At 43.3% G+C, this 18,231-nt stretch overlaps 2 protein-coding genes across 4 annotated transcripts; both read left to right on the top strand.

Moving 5' to 3' along the window:
* The first annotated feature begins 7,771 nt into the window (after window positions 1-7,771).
* On the top strand, window positions 7,772-9,462 carry LOC128303862 (metallophosphoesterase 1 homolog). Its single transcript, XM_053040939.1, has 3 exons — window positions 7,772-8,007; window positions 8,068-8,904; window positions 8,971-9,462. The coding sequence occupies exons 1-3, from the start codon at window positions 7,912-7,914 to the stop codon at window positions 9,160-9,162; spliced, it is 1,125 nt and encodes a 374-aa protein (XP_052896899.1). The 5' UTR covers window positions 7,772-7,911; the 3' UTR covers window positions 9,163-9,462.
* A 202-nt stretch (window positions 9,463-9,664) lies between these two features.
* Window positions 9,665-14,886, top strand: LOC128300220 (glucosamine-6-phosphate isomerase). 3 transcript variants are annotated; one of them, XM_053036209.1, is made up of 3 exons: window positions 9,665-9,762; window positions 12,278-13,060; window positions 14,530-14,886. In XM_053036209.1, exons 2-3 carry the CDS (start codon window positions 12,293-12,295, stop codon window positions 14,578-14,580), a joined length of 819 nt encoding a protein of 272 aa, XP_052892169.1. In that variant the 5' UTR covers window positions 9,665-9,762; window positions 12,278-12,292; the 3' UTR covers window positions 14,581-14,886. The 3 variants fall into 3 exon arrangements, with proteins under 3 accessions (XP_052892169.1, XP_052892168.1, XP_052892167.1); XM_053036208.1 differs by lacking the exon at window positions 14,530-14,886 and adding an exon at window positions 14,214-14,474; XM_053036207.1 differs by lacking the exon at window positions 14,530-14,886 and adding an exon at window positions 13,477-13,668.
* Window positions 14,887-18,231: the final 3,345 nt, after the last annotated feature.

Below are 18,231 nucleotides of genomic sequence, written 5' to 3'. Positions count from 1 at the left end.
ACATAGGCGCGTAAGCTGCAAGGACAAAATTTAACTCTAAGTCGGCAGACGCGAGCACAGTACACAGGTACCTGTCGACACACGCGTTGTCGGTCGGTTGCTTTGAATGTGTTGGTGCGTTGCGATATCCGTATACGCGCGATGGAGGGCGTGGATCGCGTACCGTGATTTTGCGTGTGTATCACGTGTGTGTTCGATTTTTTATCTCGCGTCGCATGTAGGCCAGAACGAGAGATCCGAATAAAAAATGGGTAGGCGGAGTCCAATTGCTCGTTGGGTTGTTTTATTCTATCACAATGCATCACCAACAATCAACGCCGTCCCGTACGTGTTGAATTCGAACGCAATAGATGCAGATGTCGATTTGGGTTCGTACAGTACCCGTGAAAAAAAAGGCAGAAAGGTTTAAAAAGGAGATGTAGCATATCGAACTAGGTGCCCGGTTTTTCACCTCGATGCCACATACTGCACTGCTGCGAGGGGGTTTTTTTGTGGCCGTGAAGCTGCGCTTTGTTTTAGCCAACGTTTATTTATTTATGTTGAGCGCATCTTCCTTCGCCCTGTGTGTCTGGGGTCCAGACATGTTTTTTTGTCCTCTCTTTTTCAATTTCCCAGTACGGAAACCCCAAAAGGCAGCTCATATCGAAATACGATTGTCGGAAGCGTTCCCGGGCGATGTGGTGTGTTCGTGAAGCTGGCTGCCTGTTGAAGCATCTCGATAAGACCAATTTATGAAGGGCACACAGCCTGTGAAGTGCTGTTTTATTCAAGAGTTGATTCACCAGAAAGCATGGCTTTAAATCGCTCATAAACTGTTCGATATTAAAGTGTGAAACTGCACCACGAAGCTCCGAAAATGTGTGTTCCAATCGATTAAAAAACCATTCCGTAAACACTTTTATGTTTCCTTTGTGAGTTCACCAAAAAATAAGTGATTTTTACTTTAATATGAATAAAAATCTACAAGCAGGTGCTGTTGGAAGAAGGCTTTCTAACATAAACTACCATCGGTAACACGATGTACCGTTTTGGGACGAGGAAAATAACGGTCACACCAGAGCATGCACGACTTTTTCAACAGTTCTAAAGCATGAACTATCAACAGCCATAATTTCACTGAACCACGAACACCGCTAGCGAACGGAATCTTGGCCGTTCTTCGTACACAAATTGTCAAGCGACATGATAAACAAAAAAATACAATCTCAACCATGTCCAGCACGTAGGACGGTGCTGCGGTAGCTTAGCAAGACCGGATCAAAGAAGCCAGTTTGGGTTCAACGCCAGACAGGCGGACATTCGAGTGTAATTTGAGCACACCGAAGATTCCATTCGTCATGTGCTTTAAAGGTTGTTTTAGAACTTGTTTTCGGTCTGCCACTGCAACTTGCACCAAGCGAATGGAGCAGGAATGGAGTGTAGATCATGAAGCATGCAGAGCAAAGATTTACATCAGTACCGTTTGCAAATATCGATCCAATATATTCTTCCCCACCACGAGCCAATTAGCCAGTCCGCTTGTGTGTTTTATGTTATCATTCCGATAAAATATCTGGATGCATTCAAGCCAACCGGAAAGTGCACTCGGTTTCTTCATCCACCACCGGGGTTCCGCACATTTCGCTGAACAGTAAAACACCTCCAAAAGCTCTTCCTTGTCTGTCAATTGCGACCGTTTGCAAACCATTTTACTCTCCACCCATCCACCGTAACTGCAGCACGTTCGGCTTCGACGCACTTCGCTTTCACCAATTGCATATGTCTGCAAACCACCTTCGTGCGCACCCTCCTTCGCTTCGCCCGAATTTTCAACGGTGGGTTTCGATTTTGAGTTCCCTGTTTTGTTGTGAGATGCACTTTCCATTGTTACGCACAATTTGCATACACACAGCTTGTACTGCACACTGCTGCATCGTCCTGCCTTTCGATTTTCCTTTAGTTTTATCCCTTACAACCCTTTGCGGTGAGAGGCACGATGCAACGAATGTATGCAGATGTAATGCAAAATACGGCAAAACCAGAAGCTGGGAGGAAATTAAAAAAAAAACCTTCTCCCGACCGCTACGTTGCGTAATCGGAATGGGAACGAATGCATAATCGTGCACCCTCCCGAAGGAAGTTGAGAAAGGTTTGGGAGATATATTGAAAAACAGGGATATAAGCGCACTTTATTCGTTGCATTGTGCGGCATGCTTCGAAATAAAAGTGTGTTTTATGAACATAAATATCAGACATCACGACAGATCCAGCATTTATTGTATTCTCCTAGACGCATACATCACGATTCTTTGGAATACATTATTTAATTAAGCATGCACGCCTGCACACATCGAGGAATAAAGCAAAAAGCACAACGCACACAACATCTTGACACGTTTCGCCCGTGAGCATCATCATCGAAATGCATTAAGCGATAGTTAAACCGTAACATAAATGATTACATTCAATAAAAGGAATCCAAAGCACTTTGGAGCGTACATGGGGGAATAATGGCGAAAATTGCAAACCCATTAATAATAATCATCACCCAACATTTGCCATTCCCGAATGGGATGGGGAATAATAGTTTTGCTTAGAACGCCAAGCAACCGAGAATATAACCGAGAGGTGCCTGGGAGTCGTTATTCTTGAGCGCCCACGGTCCGAAGATCGCACCTAACGAAGGCGAAGCACTGCCTTGACGGAGACCAATCTAGTAGAACTTCCCTTGCGCTGGTGCACATTTGCTTTGATTGCTTTGTTGCAACCGTCCAGCGCATTTCGAAACCAGATCGAACCGAAAGAATTGTGCGCACCGAAGTGCGCGTGCCTTTCTAGATGCAGCCGCGTGCAACCCGCTAGGGACGGATGCAAGGGCACCCGCGTGCACACGAGCACACTTGATAAAATGTCACCGTAAATAAATGCTTTTGTCGCGGAAATAAATCGCCCTATAGCCCTCCCGGCGGAACGACAGCTGGGTGGTGCTCTGGAGGATGATTATGTTCGCATGTGGCATGTAGGCCCTACTAGGCCCAAAGCAGAAAGCATCATGCAACGAACTCTTCCGATTCCCGGCTCCAGCGAAAAGCGCCATCGGTTTTTGCTTTTGCTCCCCCTGTTCGAGGCACAATCGTCTTATCGCGCGCAGTTTTGCGCGTGCACGAGACGCAAACACGCGGGCACTATTTAATTACGCAAAAAAGGAAAGAGGGCGCGATACAAGCATTCCGCGCAGGTTCGTTCAGGGACCGGCTTGTGGTGCAAACGCGCCGATCTGTTGCTTCCTACTTAAGTTTAAAAGTTCCATTTTTTCTATGCCTCATTTCATACTCATACATTTCATACACGTCCTAACGTGGTTATATCACTTGCGCACAAGCAATAATTGACGAAACAAGTTAAAATATTAAAACATAAAGCTCCCCTGGACCGATTAATGCGGACGCCAACACGATGCCATTAGTTTCGGTCGCATCTTGAAAGCAACTAACCGAACCTGGTTAGCCATAAAACGGAAGCAAGAGCAAAAGGGAGGTAAAAGGTAACGATCATTACCATAACTTATTCCTGTAATTATTGCGTTACGCAATTGGTTTCGATCGTTCGATCGCTTGCGTAAAGAATCGAAATCGCTAGTGGGCCACGGTGCAAAATGAAGCACTTGCCCTCGATCCGCAATATGCAATTGAATATTAATTCAGTTGGAAAATATTTTCCAAAAACTTGTTTCCACCTCCGGGAAGCTTGGGAGTATGTGGTCGAGCAGCTTCCTGTATCCGTCATTGGGTAAGGCAAAGGAAACAAAAAAGTAGATGATGTTGTTTAATTTTATTTTTCCTTTCTTGCTTGAGCTTATATTTTATCTCGCTTCCTTTTTATTTAATGCGTTCAGGCCTGGCGGGAAGGAATTTTGTGCCGCATCCACAAAGTACGGTTTAATCGCGTGTCTGAAGTGAAGTCTAATTAGTCAACATTAATTGCTTTTACAGGCTTGCTGGCCGCTCGGAAGGGTACTTGCGAACGTAAACCTACGCAAACATTTCACTTGTTTGAGCAATTAGTAAGGATGGAGAGAAAAAAGGGGAATTTAACACTGGTGTCCCACCTCACCTCTGAGTGGGACTATTAATTTAGGGTTTATAAAGTAATTGAAATAAGTTAAGCAGCAACTAGAGGGAAGATTTAATCATTATACGATTTTTTTAGATAGATACAAATCCAGATTTACTACTCAACATCCAACTTGGCAGATTCTTTCTTGGCCGTTTTTATAAGCTTACGACTTTCTACCCAAACGAACGTGAGTTCGAACCACAACCCAACTTGAGTTTGGCCACCGAAGCAGGACCTGGTCATGTATGGACAATTTTAAAAAATCCATGAACTTTTGAACATTCATTAATTCTCAGAAATCTCAAAGAATTCATTTACGGTCCACTGAAAATCCTAAACAAGATCAAAAAGTGAAAGAAAATAATAAAACATCAGGAAATTGCTTTGTGGCATGTCTTAAATTTCAAAACACTTCAAATCTTCTTGTACCATTCGACGTAAATCGTTCGAAAGCCATACTTTTTGCTCCCCAATTATCATCACAATTTACACTTTACCCAGCATGAGGTTGATAAGTAATTGTGGGCCATGCTAGTAGGGGTCAGCGAAAAAAAAAACATTCACACAACAGGAACAGGTTCCGGAGGTTATCAAAAACAAGGCTGTTGGGCAGATCAATCTAATTCTTCTCGCACCCGACACTACTAGCACCGTTTTGGGAGGTCTCAAAAGCATTTAGCAAAAATGCGTCGTAATCAAACGGGAATTGCTCGTTGCTCCTATCGCGGAATGCTCGGTATGTTTGGAGAAGCATGGGCGATAAATTATGCCAAAAATCATTTACCTTCCTCACAGGGAACGATGGTATGATCGGCAAAAATGATGATTGATAGTTTTTCCAACGCGGTGCGTGTATGTGGCTGGCTGGGTTGGAAATTTCTCGCCAGCAGCTCTTCCGTGCCAGCATTGAACGCACCATGCCAAACCGTACCCGGAGGATTAAAGCATCAGTCCTGCCGTGAATGAGGTCAACCGGAATTTAATGAGTTTTGATTTTGGTTTATTGTATTTGAAGAAGCATAAAGAAAATAACTATTTTACTACGGCTTTTTACCACCCGTAGCGAGCGTAGATAAGATTGATTCGAGGCCATGTAGTTTTCCACGGCATCAATCCGAAGGTTCGGTGGTGGTCCGCGTGTGTGTAAATAACACACAATTCCATCGACGGGGCAACATATTTCATCCGAACCGAAGGAAAGCATTCCTGTCAGGGAAATGTGCTGACGACCGAAAGGGTAACCTTTGACCCCCGACCGTTATTCGGACATTTACCAGCAAAAATGTTCACGCAGAGCGGCAGGTTGATGTGGTGGAGAGAAAACGTTCTCTCTCTCATGAGTTTTTCTTGTGAGCAAAATGGAGTACATTGCAAACAGTAAAGTTACCGAAAAGGATATTCACAGAGAGTTGGCTTTGCTCTTGTGAGTGGGGTGGATCACGCCTTCTAACATCTGTTCAGGAACCATAACAACGGTATGGACACCGAAAAAGAAAAACATCCCCGTAACAGAGCATAGAGCAGCGCCATCTATTCTTACCTTTTTCCAACTACGGGTGTATGGGTGTTTCAGCTGATTAATTTCCTTTTCACACTAAACGGTGCTGTTGCTTCAATTCTGTTGCGTGCTCGTAGCAGGCTCTGGGCCGAAAACCCCAGACTACTAGCTCCTACTAGGCAAGATGAAACTCTAGCTTCGCTGCGGGAAATGTGCAAGCACCTTCATCACAAACACATGCACTGGCGATCGTTGCAGCACTTTTCTCCATGCGCGCTAAAAATATCCAGCGACATTCAAAATCATCCTGCGGCACACATACACAGCCACATACGCAGGGGGCTTTTCTTTCACACGGTTTACGCACACTTGCGGAAAATTTTGACACTTTCTTTACCGGGCCTTTTTTCACACCACCCTTTCAGGGGGGGTTGGTATCGGGTGTTGCCGCAAAAGAGCGGGTGGATATGGGTGGATCCACCCAGGTTTCAGGTGTTTCACAGGAGTGTTTGATTAATTTATCCGCACGGGACTATTTTGGATTTTCCTCTCAGCAACCACACGACAACGCAATACACGAAATAAGCCCACACCTTTTTTACATTTATAAACTCACGTGTACGCTATTCGGATAGATTTTCTTTTTTGAAAAATTCTACCTGGGTTGAAAATTGGACACAAAACACACACACTTTTCTCGCTATTTCTCTTTTTCTCTCACACACATTCACAGAACACAATTTTACAGGCACGCACTCTATCGTCGTATCACAATCCAATTGGAAACGCTAGAAAAAACGATGCTGAAAAATAAAACGATTAGATTCCACGGTCATCGCGCATCCTTTGATCGATACGGAGGAAAAGAACTCAATTTTCTAGCAGGTTTGGTCAATATGTGTTGCATTCCGACTCCGAATTTGAATATAAAATTGTATTCTGGGTTTAAATATTACTTAAACGTGCTTCATGCTCATTTAACATCGATTGGAAACGTTTTGGAAAACCACATCTACGATAAGACGAACTGGAATTATTCCACGGAATGATTCGATGAAAGCAACAAAACTAGCTAGAATTTTCTTTTACCATCAAGGCGTTCCGTTCTTGTTTGGTCGAATAAACACGGCACACAACTTCACGCAACAGTGAAAGAATTCTTCCGCAAATAGACGCTTTAATTATACTTTCAGCACAAGTTTTAATTTTCGATCAGCTATTGAATTTCTACGGAGCACTAGCAATATTTACACAACTCGCAACCCAAAGCATATGTAGCACTCCGAAATCCGAAAACACCTTTGCATCCTCTGCACGTGCGTGTGAGAAAGAAGTTCGAGCGTATGTGCAGCAGCATAGCTATCACCGAAACATGGCTTCACCCCGCAGCCAAACCAATTGAACCTTTCGATCACTTCAAACTGAATAAAACTGACGCTCTGTTTGCCCACCGTACACTTTGAACAGAAGAAAACACTTACAAGCACCGTGGTTGAACCGAATCGTATGGTAATGTAGCTCTTTCTGTGCTGGAGCTACAATTAAAAACAAAAACTTTTAGCGTGAGCCCGGACCAAACGCGCACGTCCGTTCGCTTCGGTTGCTAGAAAAATATTGAAAAAATAAATAAATCTTCGCTCGAACGGCCGCCTTTTAACGAAAACGTCAGAAGCGTGGGGGAATTTAACGAAAGCCAAGATTTCCAAACGAGTTGCTACCAAAAGGCCTTTTCACGTACTATTGATTGTGTGGTTTGAGCAGTGTTTCCGCTCCCTAGGAGGGTTAAACGATTTAGTAAGCATCCGTGTTTATAGTTTGTTTTGTTGAACGAACGGCGAACACATAAGAACAATTAGACTATAGCTAAAAATGTCGAAAATGCGTTTGTCGCAAAAACCGTTCTTTGCTAACCTTGGTTTACAGGCACTCGTCAAACAAAACAACGGTTATTCAAAGTTGGTTGAAGTTGGCGTGCGAATAAATGAAAATTGACTAATTATTCATGTGAAGAAAGTGTTGGAATCGTATCCATTTTTTAAAGTGTTTGATCAATTGAAGTACCTTTAACAAAAGTTTGTGGCGCAAACATAAAAATGTCTGCAAATCACGAAGCGTTTTTGTACATGCCAGCTGTCAGTCTGTATGTCAGCGGAGGTTTTGTTTATGAAAACAATTCGATCGATGTTGTAAATTTTCGGTTCGTATCTCGTTTTAGCTGTTTTTCCACTGGACCAATCACACCGAGGCATGGTTCCTGGTTGTTGACTGAAGCTTCAGCATAAAAGGTTGCCGCTAAACATTTGCTTCCAACAACCGCCATGAAGCTGAAAACTCTGCTCTTTCGGCTATTGCTTAGCATTGTTTCGTTGGTTGTGTTTAACGAGTTCGTTGTTTACTACATTGTGTTGTTGAAAGTGAGTTTTGTATTGAAATATGAACTAAATCTTGGATGTAATAACGAGTTATCATTTCAGTGTCAATGGCCATCGAAACCTGCTGCCGTGAATGGAGTGGAACCTGTGAGCGTAATGCTGCTAGCAGATACCCACCTGCTAGGCCCAGTGAGAGGTCACTGGTTCGACAAGCTTAGGCGCGAATGGCAAATGCATCGAGCCTTCCAATCAGCCGTCACGTTGTTTCAGCCGGAAGCGATCTTCATTTTGGGCGATGTATTCGACGAAGGGAATTGGGTAAATCAGAAGGAATTTGATAACTACATCGAACGATATCGCAAGCTATTTCACACTCCACGGGGTGTAGCTTTATATAGTATCGTGGGAAATCACGACATTGGCTTCCACTACGCCACACGACCCAACCTGGTGCAACGATTTGGTGACCATTTTAACAATACCGGCGTATCGCTGATCAGCCTAAGAGGTGTTCATTTCGTAGCGATTAATTCAATTGCGATGGAGGGCGATGGATGCTATCTGTGCGAGAAGGCAGAGAAAGAGCTAAAATCGATCGAGACAATCTTCAAGTGTGGTAGAGGCGTAGGTCAATGCAAGGATGTACCGAAACTTGAAGAGTATAGCAGACCGATTGTGCTGCAACACTTTCCCATGTATCGGGAGTCGGATAAAGAGTGCCAGGAGCATGATTCACCGCAAGTAGGCCTGTACCGCGAGCGATGGGAAGTATTATCGAAGGAATCGACCGATTTGATTGGTGATTTGCTTAATCCGAGGCTAGCTTTCAGCGGTCACTCGCATCACTACTGCCATATGCTGAAAAATCGCTTAAAGATAGAAGAATACACGATACCTTCGTTCAGTTGGCGTAACAAAAACAATCCCAGCTTTATATTGGTAAGTGCAGTATCGGATGTTCGGTCATGTTCAAATGTACAATAACTCTATTTATCCAATTGGCAGGCACGCATATCGCTAAAAGAGTACACCGTTTCACGGTGCCGAATGCCGGAAGAGAACACCATTGTAACGATATACCTTGTGGGAGGAATTTTGATACTTCTCGTATCTACGTTAAAAATAGCCGGCATCATCGGGCAACTGTGGTCATTCCTTTGTCGGGGTCGCAAAGATTACAAAAAACTTACCAAATAGCTCAATCGGTCGAGCTCAAATCATAGTTGATAAGAAAACAAACGATCATGGTAGAAATAATAGACGAAATAGTGCAACCTAACATTTCCCCCCTTCGAAAGAGAAAGAGTGAGAGCCTTGGATGAGTTTATTATTGTTGCGTTTTCTTTCTCTTCTGCATTATAATCATAAGATTACAAATTTGAACATTGTACTATTCAATAGATTTATATGTAAAATATCCTTTTAAAAAATATCCTTTTTAACGGACCATTTAAAATTGGCATTTTCTGACGTTTTCTGACGTGAACTCACGCACACCAACACAAATACCTGCGGCTGTTGTCAAAAGATCGAAAGTAAACAACTTATTTTATCATTTTTAAAACGATATAAATACAATCTAAAACTTTAGAAATAAGAAGAAGACATTATTACGCTCCCTCAGAATATCTTGGCGTGTATAATTTCAATTTTTACATCAAACAAGTGCCATTACAATAGTAAAAACAATCCCGTCATCCGGTGTATGAAGCGATAAGCACCAACGAACAGTTCATTCTTTCCTCCACCGTCTTTTCGGTGCGTTGTGTATTGTTTGTGTGATAAGTAAACGTTTCGGTGAGTAGCGACTAAACGGGTTCTTTCAGCGCTGGGACAACAACTCACGTCTTATCAGGGGGCGAAGAAGTTAATCCATACGATAAGGTTGTAGATTGTGTGATATAATTCGAAAATCAACCCGAAAACCCCGTACAAATGCGGTGCACTTAGGAACGGGCTCATCAATAGGGTCAATGACCGGGTGCCGGATTGGTTGTGTTGTTTTGCGTTGTACAACACCCAGCTGTACAATGTTTACACCGTGGTGGACTCAATTACAGTGCCATAAGAATGTTAGCGAAAAGCAGAATAGTGCTGCACGAACCCCAAACAATTGCAAATAATTATGAACAGCAAGGAAGCCCTTGGGGCCAGTAGCGGCTTTAATTTCAAGGTCAAACGAAGTCGCCTTGAGAGAAACATGCGAATTGTTTCCATGTCTTATGGTCAAGCGACTTCAATTCGTTTTATATCAATATGAGCTGCCGTTATATCAGTCTAAATTCGCATTCTCTTTTGAAGGAAGAATTCTAACCGAACACTAATGATACCAGTAATTGCAGAAAGGAAAGCTTCGCATACAACTCGAAATTAGTACAAAGCATCTTTTTGAACCCTTAATGGAAGCAATCGGCAAATGTTTTGTTGATAACACGAAATCGGATCTGACCTACAAAGGAAACACTGGAGGTTGATAAGGAGCCGAAGCGCTCAGAGTAGGTCAACGGCGTAGAATGCGTTCGTTTGTCGATTGGTTGGTTCTTTAAGCGTACACCAATGCACGAGAAGAACTTGTTTCCTTCGAAAATGCTTTTAATTGTGCTTCCGAACTGCATCGGACCACCACCATTCACCACGATGTACATGGATGCACCAGACCTCCGAGCGATTCAGTCTCGGACTTGAAATCCATAAAACGGCTTATGATGTTCACGCACACGGTCAGTACGCCGTCGGTTGTCCATCCTTTGAGCCGTATCGTTGTGGTCGTTGCATCGTCAGTAGTTTTGGGATTTAAAGCCACAACCAGTTTTTTATAAGGTGGCGTCGTGAGACACGGTTCGGACAACGCAAGAGAGGTGGAATCAGTCGAGCAAATATATATTAACATTGACCCAAATTCAGTCAACAAAACTGTTGCGAGTTGGAATTATTGCGAGCTTATTTGGCCAGTGTCGCTTATCGTTGTTGGAACTGGACGGTTGTTTGGAGAGCACTCAGTTTTCGTGGTTGATTTGTGATCGTGGTACTGTTTGTGATAATCGTGGTAAATATCTTTTGGTAGTGCTAGCAGTGAAGTGTTTGTGAGGGCTAGATCTTCATGGATTTGGGTTTCTAATAAAAAGCCTCTATTCCTATACGTTTGAAGATTAGGATCGAAAGAATTGTTATAATCACAGTATTGTAGCAGCGTTAAATTATCTGCCACATTTAGACGATCATCTTGACTAGGCTATCCTGGTATATGCATTTTGAATTCTACCTAAAAGCTCCATCACAGTGCCCCTTTTAAAGCATCAGTGAATATGACGACATCCTTGAAATGAGACACATTAGAACAGTGTTCCTTCGAATTGATCCTAAACATTAACATTCTCAATTCAACAGCGATTTGTTGGTTTCCCATTGGAGCTTAACTTTTAAAGTATATTAGCCGGAATACCAGGTTGGAATTCTTTATTTATCAGTTCATAGTTTGGATTAAAGATCTTCTGTCCGTTCAACTTATCAGGGTGAGTTGGGTCCATCTCTTAGAGAGTTAACTTATTTGATCGTTAACTGAAAAATTTGTCGAACAAATAAAGTAACGAATAGATTGCCATAATATCATAATATATTTGTTAAAGCTATTTTATCAACAAAAAAATAGGCCCGCTTGAATCATAAATTCATCATGGAACATATTCTCAATGCACCAGAGCTGGACCACCGTTTATTAACGATATTTGTTTGCTCTTGACTCCGTGACCCACCGTGAAGACGCACAAGCGAAACTAGGCCGCCATCGTCCAAAAATTGGTGGCACAAACAGTGGCCAAATTGACGTTCGATAGCGCACACACCTAATTGAATTCCAAGCGGTCCGGCTGGAGGGTGATGTGTGCGTGCCTGTGCGTCTGTATTACGAATATCAATTCAAATCACAATCCACCCGGTGGCACTGTGGAGTGTATGCTGTCCTTCGGGACTTGGAAAGCGAGATAGAGACAAGGTTCGATCCGTAGTCATCAATCTTAATAAAGTTTCCGGCTTCCGGCCGCCGTTACCACCGTGGGCGTTAGAACGTGGCCAGTCCGTGTTTTTTTTTTTGGGGCAGTGTCGGAACTAATGTCATTATTTTTCACTTACGGTGTGCTTGCACTGTGTCCCAGAAGGGATATAGGGCTAGTCATAGCTACTGATACCGGATACATATCGATTGCTCGACGCTTTCAGCTCATCAATACTTTAACAATCTCTTTCCTCTCGCGACTCTGTCGGACATGCTACTACAGTGTGCCACTGATTATTTCTTTTTATCTCCTCCCAACAGTAAACTCTATTCGAAATGCGTCTGATTATCCTCGACACGGCTGCGTATGTTGGCGAATGGTCGGCCAAGTACGTGATGAAGCGCATCAACGACTTCAAGCCCGGCCCGGATCGGTACTTTACGCTCGGTCTCCCGACCGGATCGACACCACTCGGCATGTACCGGAACCTGATCAAGTTCCACCAGCAGGGACGCATCTCGTTCAAGTACGTCAAAACGTTCAACATGGACGAGTACGTGGATTTGCCGCGGGATCACCCGGAAAGCTATCACTACTTCATGTGGCACAATTTCTTCAAGCACATTGACATTGATCCGGAGAATGTGCACATACTCGATGGGAATGCGCCCGATTTGGTGGCCGAGTGTGATGCGTTCGAGGAAAAGATAAAGGCAGCGGGTGGCATTGAGCTGTTTATCGGTGGTATTGGTCCGGATGGGCATATAGCGTTCAACGAGCCGGGATCGTCGCTAGCGTCTCGGACACGTGTGAAAACGCTCGCTCAGGATACGCTGGAGGCGAACGCACGCTTCTTCGGAAATGATATAAGCAAGGTGCCGAAACAGGCGCTTACGGTCGGTGTGGCGACGGTTATGGATGCGCGCGAGGTAATGATCATGATCCTTGGATCGCACAAAGCATTCGCACTGTACAAGGCGATCGAGGAGGGTGTGAACCATATGTGGACGGTTAGCGCATTCCAGCAGCATCCACACACGATCATGATCTGCGACGAGGACGCCACGCTAGAGCTGCGTGTGAAAACTGTGAAATACTTCAAGGTAAGTAGTAATAAGCGATATGTAATTTTTGGTGGAATTGATGGTTAATGGTATTTCTAGTTGGACGGTGTTGGTATACTATTGTATTAAATTGCCTATAACATTCACTGAACGTAGAAGCTGTACATAGATGGCTTAATTGAATCATAAGGAAACCCGTAAAGGGAGCGTTTGGTAAAGGTTGTTTAAGAACTCATATTTTCCCTTCATCTACAACTGTGCTATTCTTGCTTTTAAAACAGCACGAATGACATCTTTCCTCTATTTCTTTAAGTTGGTTTATGGGGTAGCTAGAGATTACAATGCTACAGAAATGGTGATGGCAAACATTGGCATACTTATCAGTCAGTACACACATACGCTAATGCAGACCATTTTTCCCTCGTGTGCGCACCTTTGTTGCACTTTTTCTTCAGGCTCTAAGCAATGTGCACCACAAGTTAATCGAAGAGGAATCGGCCGACGTACGAAAGCTCAAATGAAAGGATTCTCCGGGCACTCATCTCGATTTGAATGCGTTGCAGCGCATAACATGATGTCGAATTAAGAACGACCAGTATTTTTCTCTATGTGTTTGTGTGAAATATATTCGAATATGGCTTTGGTGTAGCAAAAAGTGTTTCAAAAGTTTCTATTTTACTGGAAATTTCAACAAAAAAAGAAAAGGAAAATTAACTAAACCGCTCGTCGCACAAGGTACTACCAACGCCAACCGAAAGAATCCACGAAGTGCAAGGTTTCCGATTAATGTTGGAATCATTGTCCACGGTTTGCCCGTTTGTAGTTTCCATCGCTGACACACAATACACCGTTTCCTTTCGACCGGAAAATGGGCATACTTACTGCAGGGGTGCATCATCTATACGGCTAAAATTCTGGACGAACCAGGAAATTATTTTTGTTGGAAATGGCTTCACTTTCTTTTCAATTATATTTACCCATCCTCTTGTGGTTTGTGAAACCTGTGATCGTGTGTGGCTAACCAGTTAGCGGAACAAGGACTAGGATAAACTGACTGCCAATTTTGAAACTGGGACATGTTCCGTGCACCGCAAGAAACCCGGAGGCACAGATTGGGTTTTTTCTTCAAATTGTTTTTTGTTTGCTCTTTTTCCCCTGTTATAAACATCTTTCTGTTCATTTGTGCATTTAGGATTGCTACAAACTGTCACCCGATGGGTTTGAACAGGCATCGGCCCGCAATTGATACAACGGGAGAGGGTATCAATTTCCCCTGTCCGTTTTTGCTACCAACTCAACTAAAAACATGGATTCTCCTCTTAACGAACTTCGGGTGCTGAAAGAGAATTCTGAATTCTTGTCCTACTCCTTCCATCCGATCCCTGATGCATCCGTGCGGTGAAGCAATGCGGTTCAAAGATGACGGTGTACAAGCTCCAGGCGATGGTGTGCAGTACGATGGGTGCTAATGTTCTTTGATCTGTTTCTATTCCCACCTCTTCCTTCAGGGTCTGATGGATGTACACTCAAAACTGATCGAGGATGATGCACCGAAATAACTCTAACACAATCGGCAATGGTGATGGGGCAGAATGGCCAAAAATTAAACAAGACAGCGTGGGTAAGGGACAGTGTTATCGATAACAAAGGAAAAACCATTTCTACCTAAGTATTTCGGTTTGGGCGAAGGAATCAAACATTGTTACAAATCGTTGAATCGTGGTGAACAAATGTTAATAGTAAGCCTCTAAAAGTGTTATTTGGGCTTGTTTATTTGCTTGTATAATTCCGTGATTATTATTTGTTTTCACGTGCTAAGCCAACGAGCGATTTCATAAAACAACGGGAAATAAATAATAGAACAATTTTAATAAAATGATTTTTACATTCCACGTGTATGTTATCAGCACACACTCTCTCACGCAATTTCGCACGCTGAAAATAGCAATCCGAGCATGTTAATAATGTGGTTCGTCAACTATCGATCGTAAAATTCGTAATAGCCGCTCGTGCTCTCTTACTCCCTAGTTTCTGCTATTAATGGATGATCCTCATGCCACACACCAGCGATGACCATGCGAAACCGTTCGTCGCTCCTAATTGACCTTTCCTTTGGATCGTAAAAAGGATCATTTATGGACTTTAAACTTCACAATTCGCAAGACGGACGCACCGAACTCCAGTCGCAAGATCGTCCAAACGGATCATTCCCGGGAATGACACACGGAGGTGTTTTGGTGTGGGAATGTGCTCGGTGGACACACGGCACGATATAAAAGTTTCGCCATTATTAACACGACGGTTCACGAAACCCAGTTTCCCAGCAGCTATCCATCCATCCAGCCACGTTTCGGTTTTATGCGCAAGGAAAGTTTATAGTTTTGCATCACGAAAGGGAATGGAGGTTACGGTTGCTCGAACCTGGTACCCCTTTACTCCACTCCGTTCAAATTTGTTTTGCGTTGTTAAAAGGGATAAAAAAAATCAAGGGGTTGGTGTTTTGTGGTCGCGCTCCGATTAGCTTTAGTGGCGGATTTTCACGCCACATCGATGCTAGCACACGAATGGGTGGAAGGCGCTCGTTAAGAGGTTTGATTTAGGGAGAAATATACCCGTTCCAGTTGGAATATATCGTACAGCTTTCTTAAAGAGCTCCATAAACAGTGCGAAACGTCAATACTAATCGAGTTGGTAACATAATTGGCCTGCAATGAAGTTGAATTTGATGTGTTGCAATAATACTGAAGTAGTAAGTATGGCGGTTAGAAACGAACCCCAGTTTCTTAAATTATTTGGTTAAACGGACATTTGTTTGAATTTTGTTTAGTTCGCTCGTATTAGTTACCAATATTCGATCTTTTAATTCCGGTGAAGATGTTAAATGGCAGTAACGTTTAAACGTTGCCTCCAAATAATAGCCCTTCGCACAGGCAATTAAGCGCCATTTTCTGGCAAAGCCTTTAATTCGCATGGCACAACACGCACACAGGACGCGAACGCGGATGGCGGATCGAGTAAGGTGCTAATTAAATCCCAACCACTCTTCTCACTGTTGGCCAATGTTTAGGTGTGCAAAAATCGAACAAAAGGAAAATACCGACTGTACACGGCCAATTGTCTCCACAAGATATCTTCCACCTCGGTGATGGAATGGGGAAGGTGAATGAAAACCATAATTGCGGATGAGAAAATTAAGTTCATTTACCCATTGAAGCGCAGCCAAAGATCCTTTTCACACTTTCCCACCCACCTAGGAGATGTCGTACCTTAATCTTCAGCCTCTGCTTTCCTTCCTGTGTACGGAGCCATCTGCACCTTCTACCCAATAGAAACACCAAACCAAAGGACCACTTGTTTAATCACATTAAACCTCGGGGGGAAAGAATAGAGAGCGATAAAAACAGTGTGGCTCACAAACCACAAACAGAAACGATCCGATAAGACGACGGAGTTTCGTCCCGTGATGAAAGAGTTAGCTGCAACGGAAAAAAAATACCTTCAACCTGTTGTGTCCTCGTAAAAGAAATATCGTGGTGCAAGCGAAACCCGGTGGGACAAAAAGTCTGAGTGAATTAGTTTTCCAATGTTCTTAAATTGATTGCTGCAACATGCGAGCACTGGGAGAGCCGGAACTGGCCGAATGGTAAGAAATCCCGGCACGCTGCGATCGATGCACTGCAGCATGCGCCGGGTAGAAAATTGTGGTTTCAATTCTGTTGAAACCAACCGATTGTTACACGTGCCGAATACATATCGTACTGAGTGTGCAACGTATTAGGAAGAATAAAGAACACAAATACAATTCAACTTCGCCTGCAATGAAGGTCGCCTTATTGACGATTGGCGGCTTACAGCGGAGGCGAAACTGTGCCAAAGGATTCATTGGTTCGCGTTCCATGATATTTTCCACAACACACACACACACGAAATACGACCACGTAAATATAATGGAAAAGCTTTACACAGCTCCGTGCGACTTACTGCATCACGATCTCGCGTCTAGCAAATTGGCCGGAACAACACCCAATTAGGTTTGGGGATTTTCTTTTTCAGCTCGTCATTTACTTTACCTCCCCCGGTATCGATCCGTTTTCGAAGGGGATGTGAAAAAACAGACAGCGACGGCTGAAATTGCAGATGAAATCGAACAAACCATAAAAATGTCGTTCGAGGAGGAAGGAAAACAGGTGGCAGGGGGGGTGGGTTGGGTGGTGAAGGACACAATGATAGTTAAACCCACCCTGGTCGTATTCGGATGGTATTAATGTGTTCTTTTGGTGCATTCGATTCGTAACAGATTGGACAATACGTTGTAATTGTGCCGGCTTTGCTCGCAAAGCGAAACGAGTTTTAAAATTGTAAATGGAAAAGAAGGTTATGTGTTGAGAAGATGTAGTGACAAAAGGTTTCTTTAATAAGTGCTGTAAGTACTTTCAAATACGAATAAAATCAAATGAATTCGTCACTGCTTTAAAATTTAAAACACTATGTAGTGCAAATTGCATACCTTTCGGCGCATTTGTCAACGAGGCAAACAAACAATGCACAGCTGGAAAGGTATTGCAATAAAGCAATTTTAAGGATAAAGATGCTTTTATGCATGTTTTTCCTTGCCTCAAAATCTACGAACATCAATCAGTGAGTAATCCAACAACGAACATAAAACTATCGCTTTTTGGAAATGCAATCCCGATCCCTGTAGACAATATTTTAGTCCTTTCCCAAGGAATTCCCAACCGTCTGAAACGCCCCTGGAAAAAAGGTAATCTATTCTGTGCCGCAAACCAGCCCGACCAGCGTTTGTGCTTTGCTTTCAATGGCGATGCAAAAGAGCACGCGAAACCAGCGCCTTTACTGTGAAATTTTGAGGGGCACGCTTCGGAACACAAAACCGTCCCGGGAATTGGGTGAGCCTGGGAACGGTACAATAGGATCTCTGGTTCTTTGAAATCCCTTGCGATGAATGGTCGATTTCTTGATGGATGTGCTGTTTGTCAGTGCCGCACAACAGTGCCGCTCGCCTAGCATTTCAATGGTAATGATGAGAAAATCAAGTGGCCCCCGGGATCGGGATGGGCACTCGGAAGGTGGAATTTTGTGTGCTTTGGGATTTCAATCTAAAAGAGCAAGAAAAAGATTCCTATTGCACACACATACAGAATGTATACTCTACAAACCACAGCCCTGGAATGGGCTGGGAGTCTCTGTAG

This window comes from Anopheles moucheti, chromosome 3, assembly GCF_943734755.1.
Source record: "Anopheles moucheti chromosome 3, idAnoMoucSN_F20_07, whole genome shotgun sequence".
Classification (NCBI taxonomy): domain Eukaryota; kingdom Metazoa; phylum Arthropoda; class Insecta; order Diptera; family Culicidae; genus Anopheles; species Anopheles moucheti.
The sequence above is the reverse complement of the archived record's forward strand: the minus strand, read 5'-3'. Positions and strand labels throughout refer to the sequence as shown.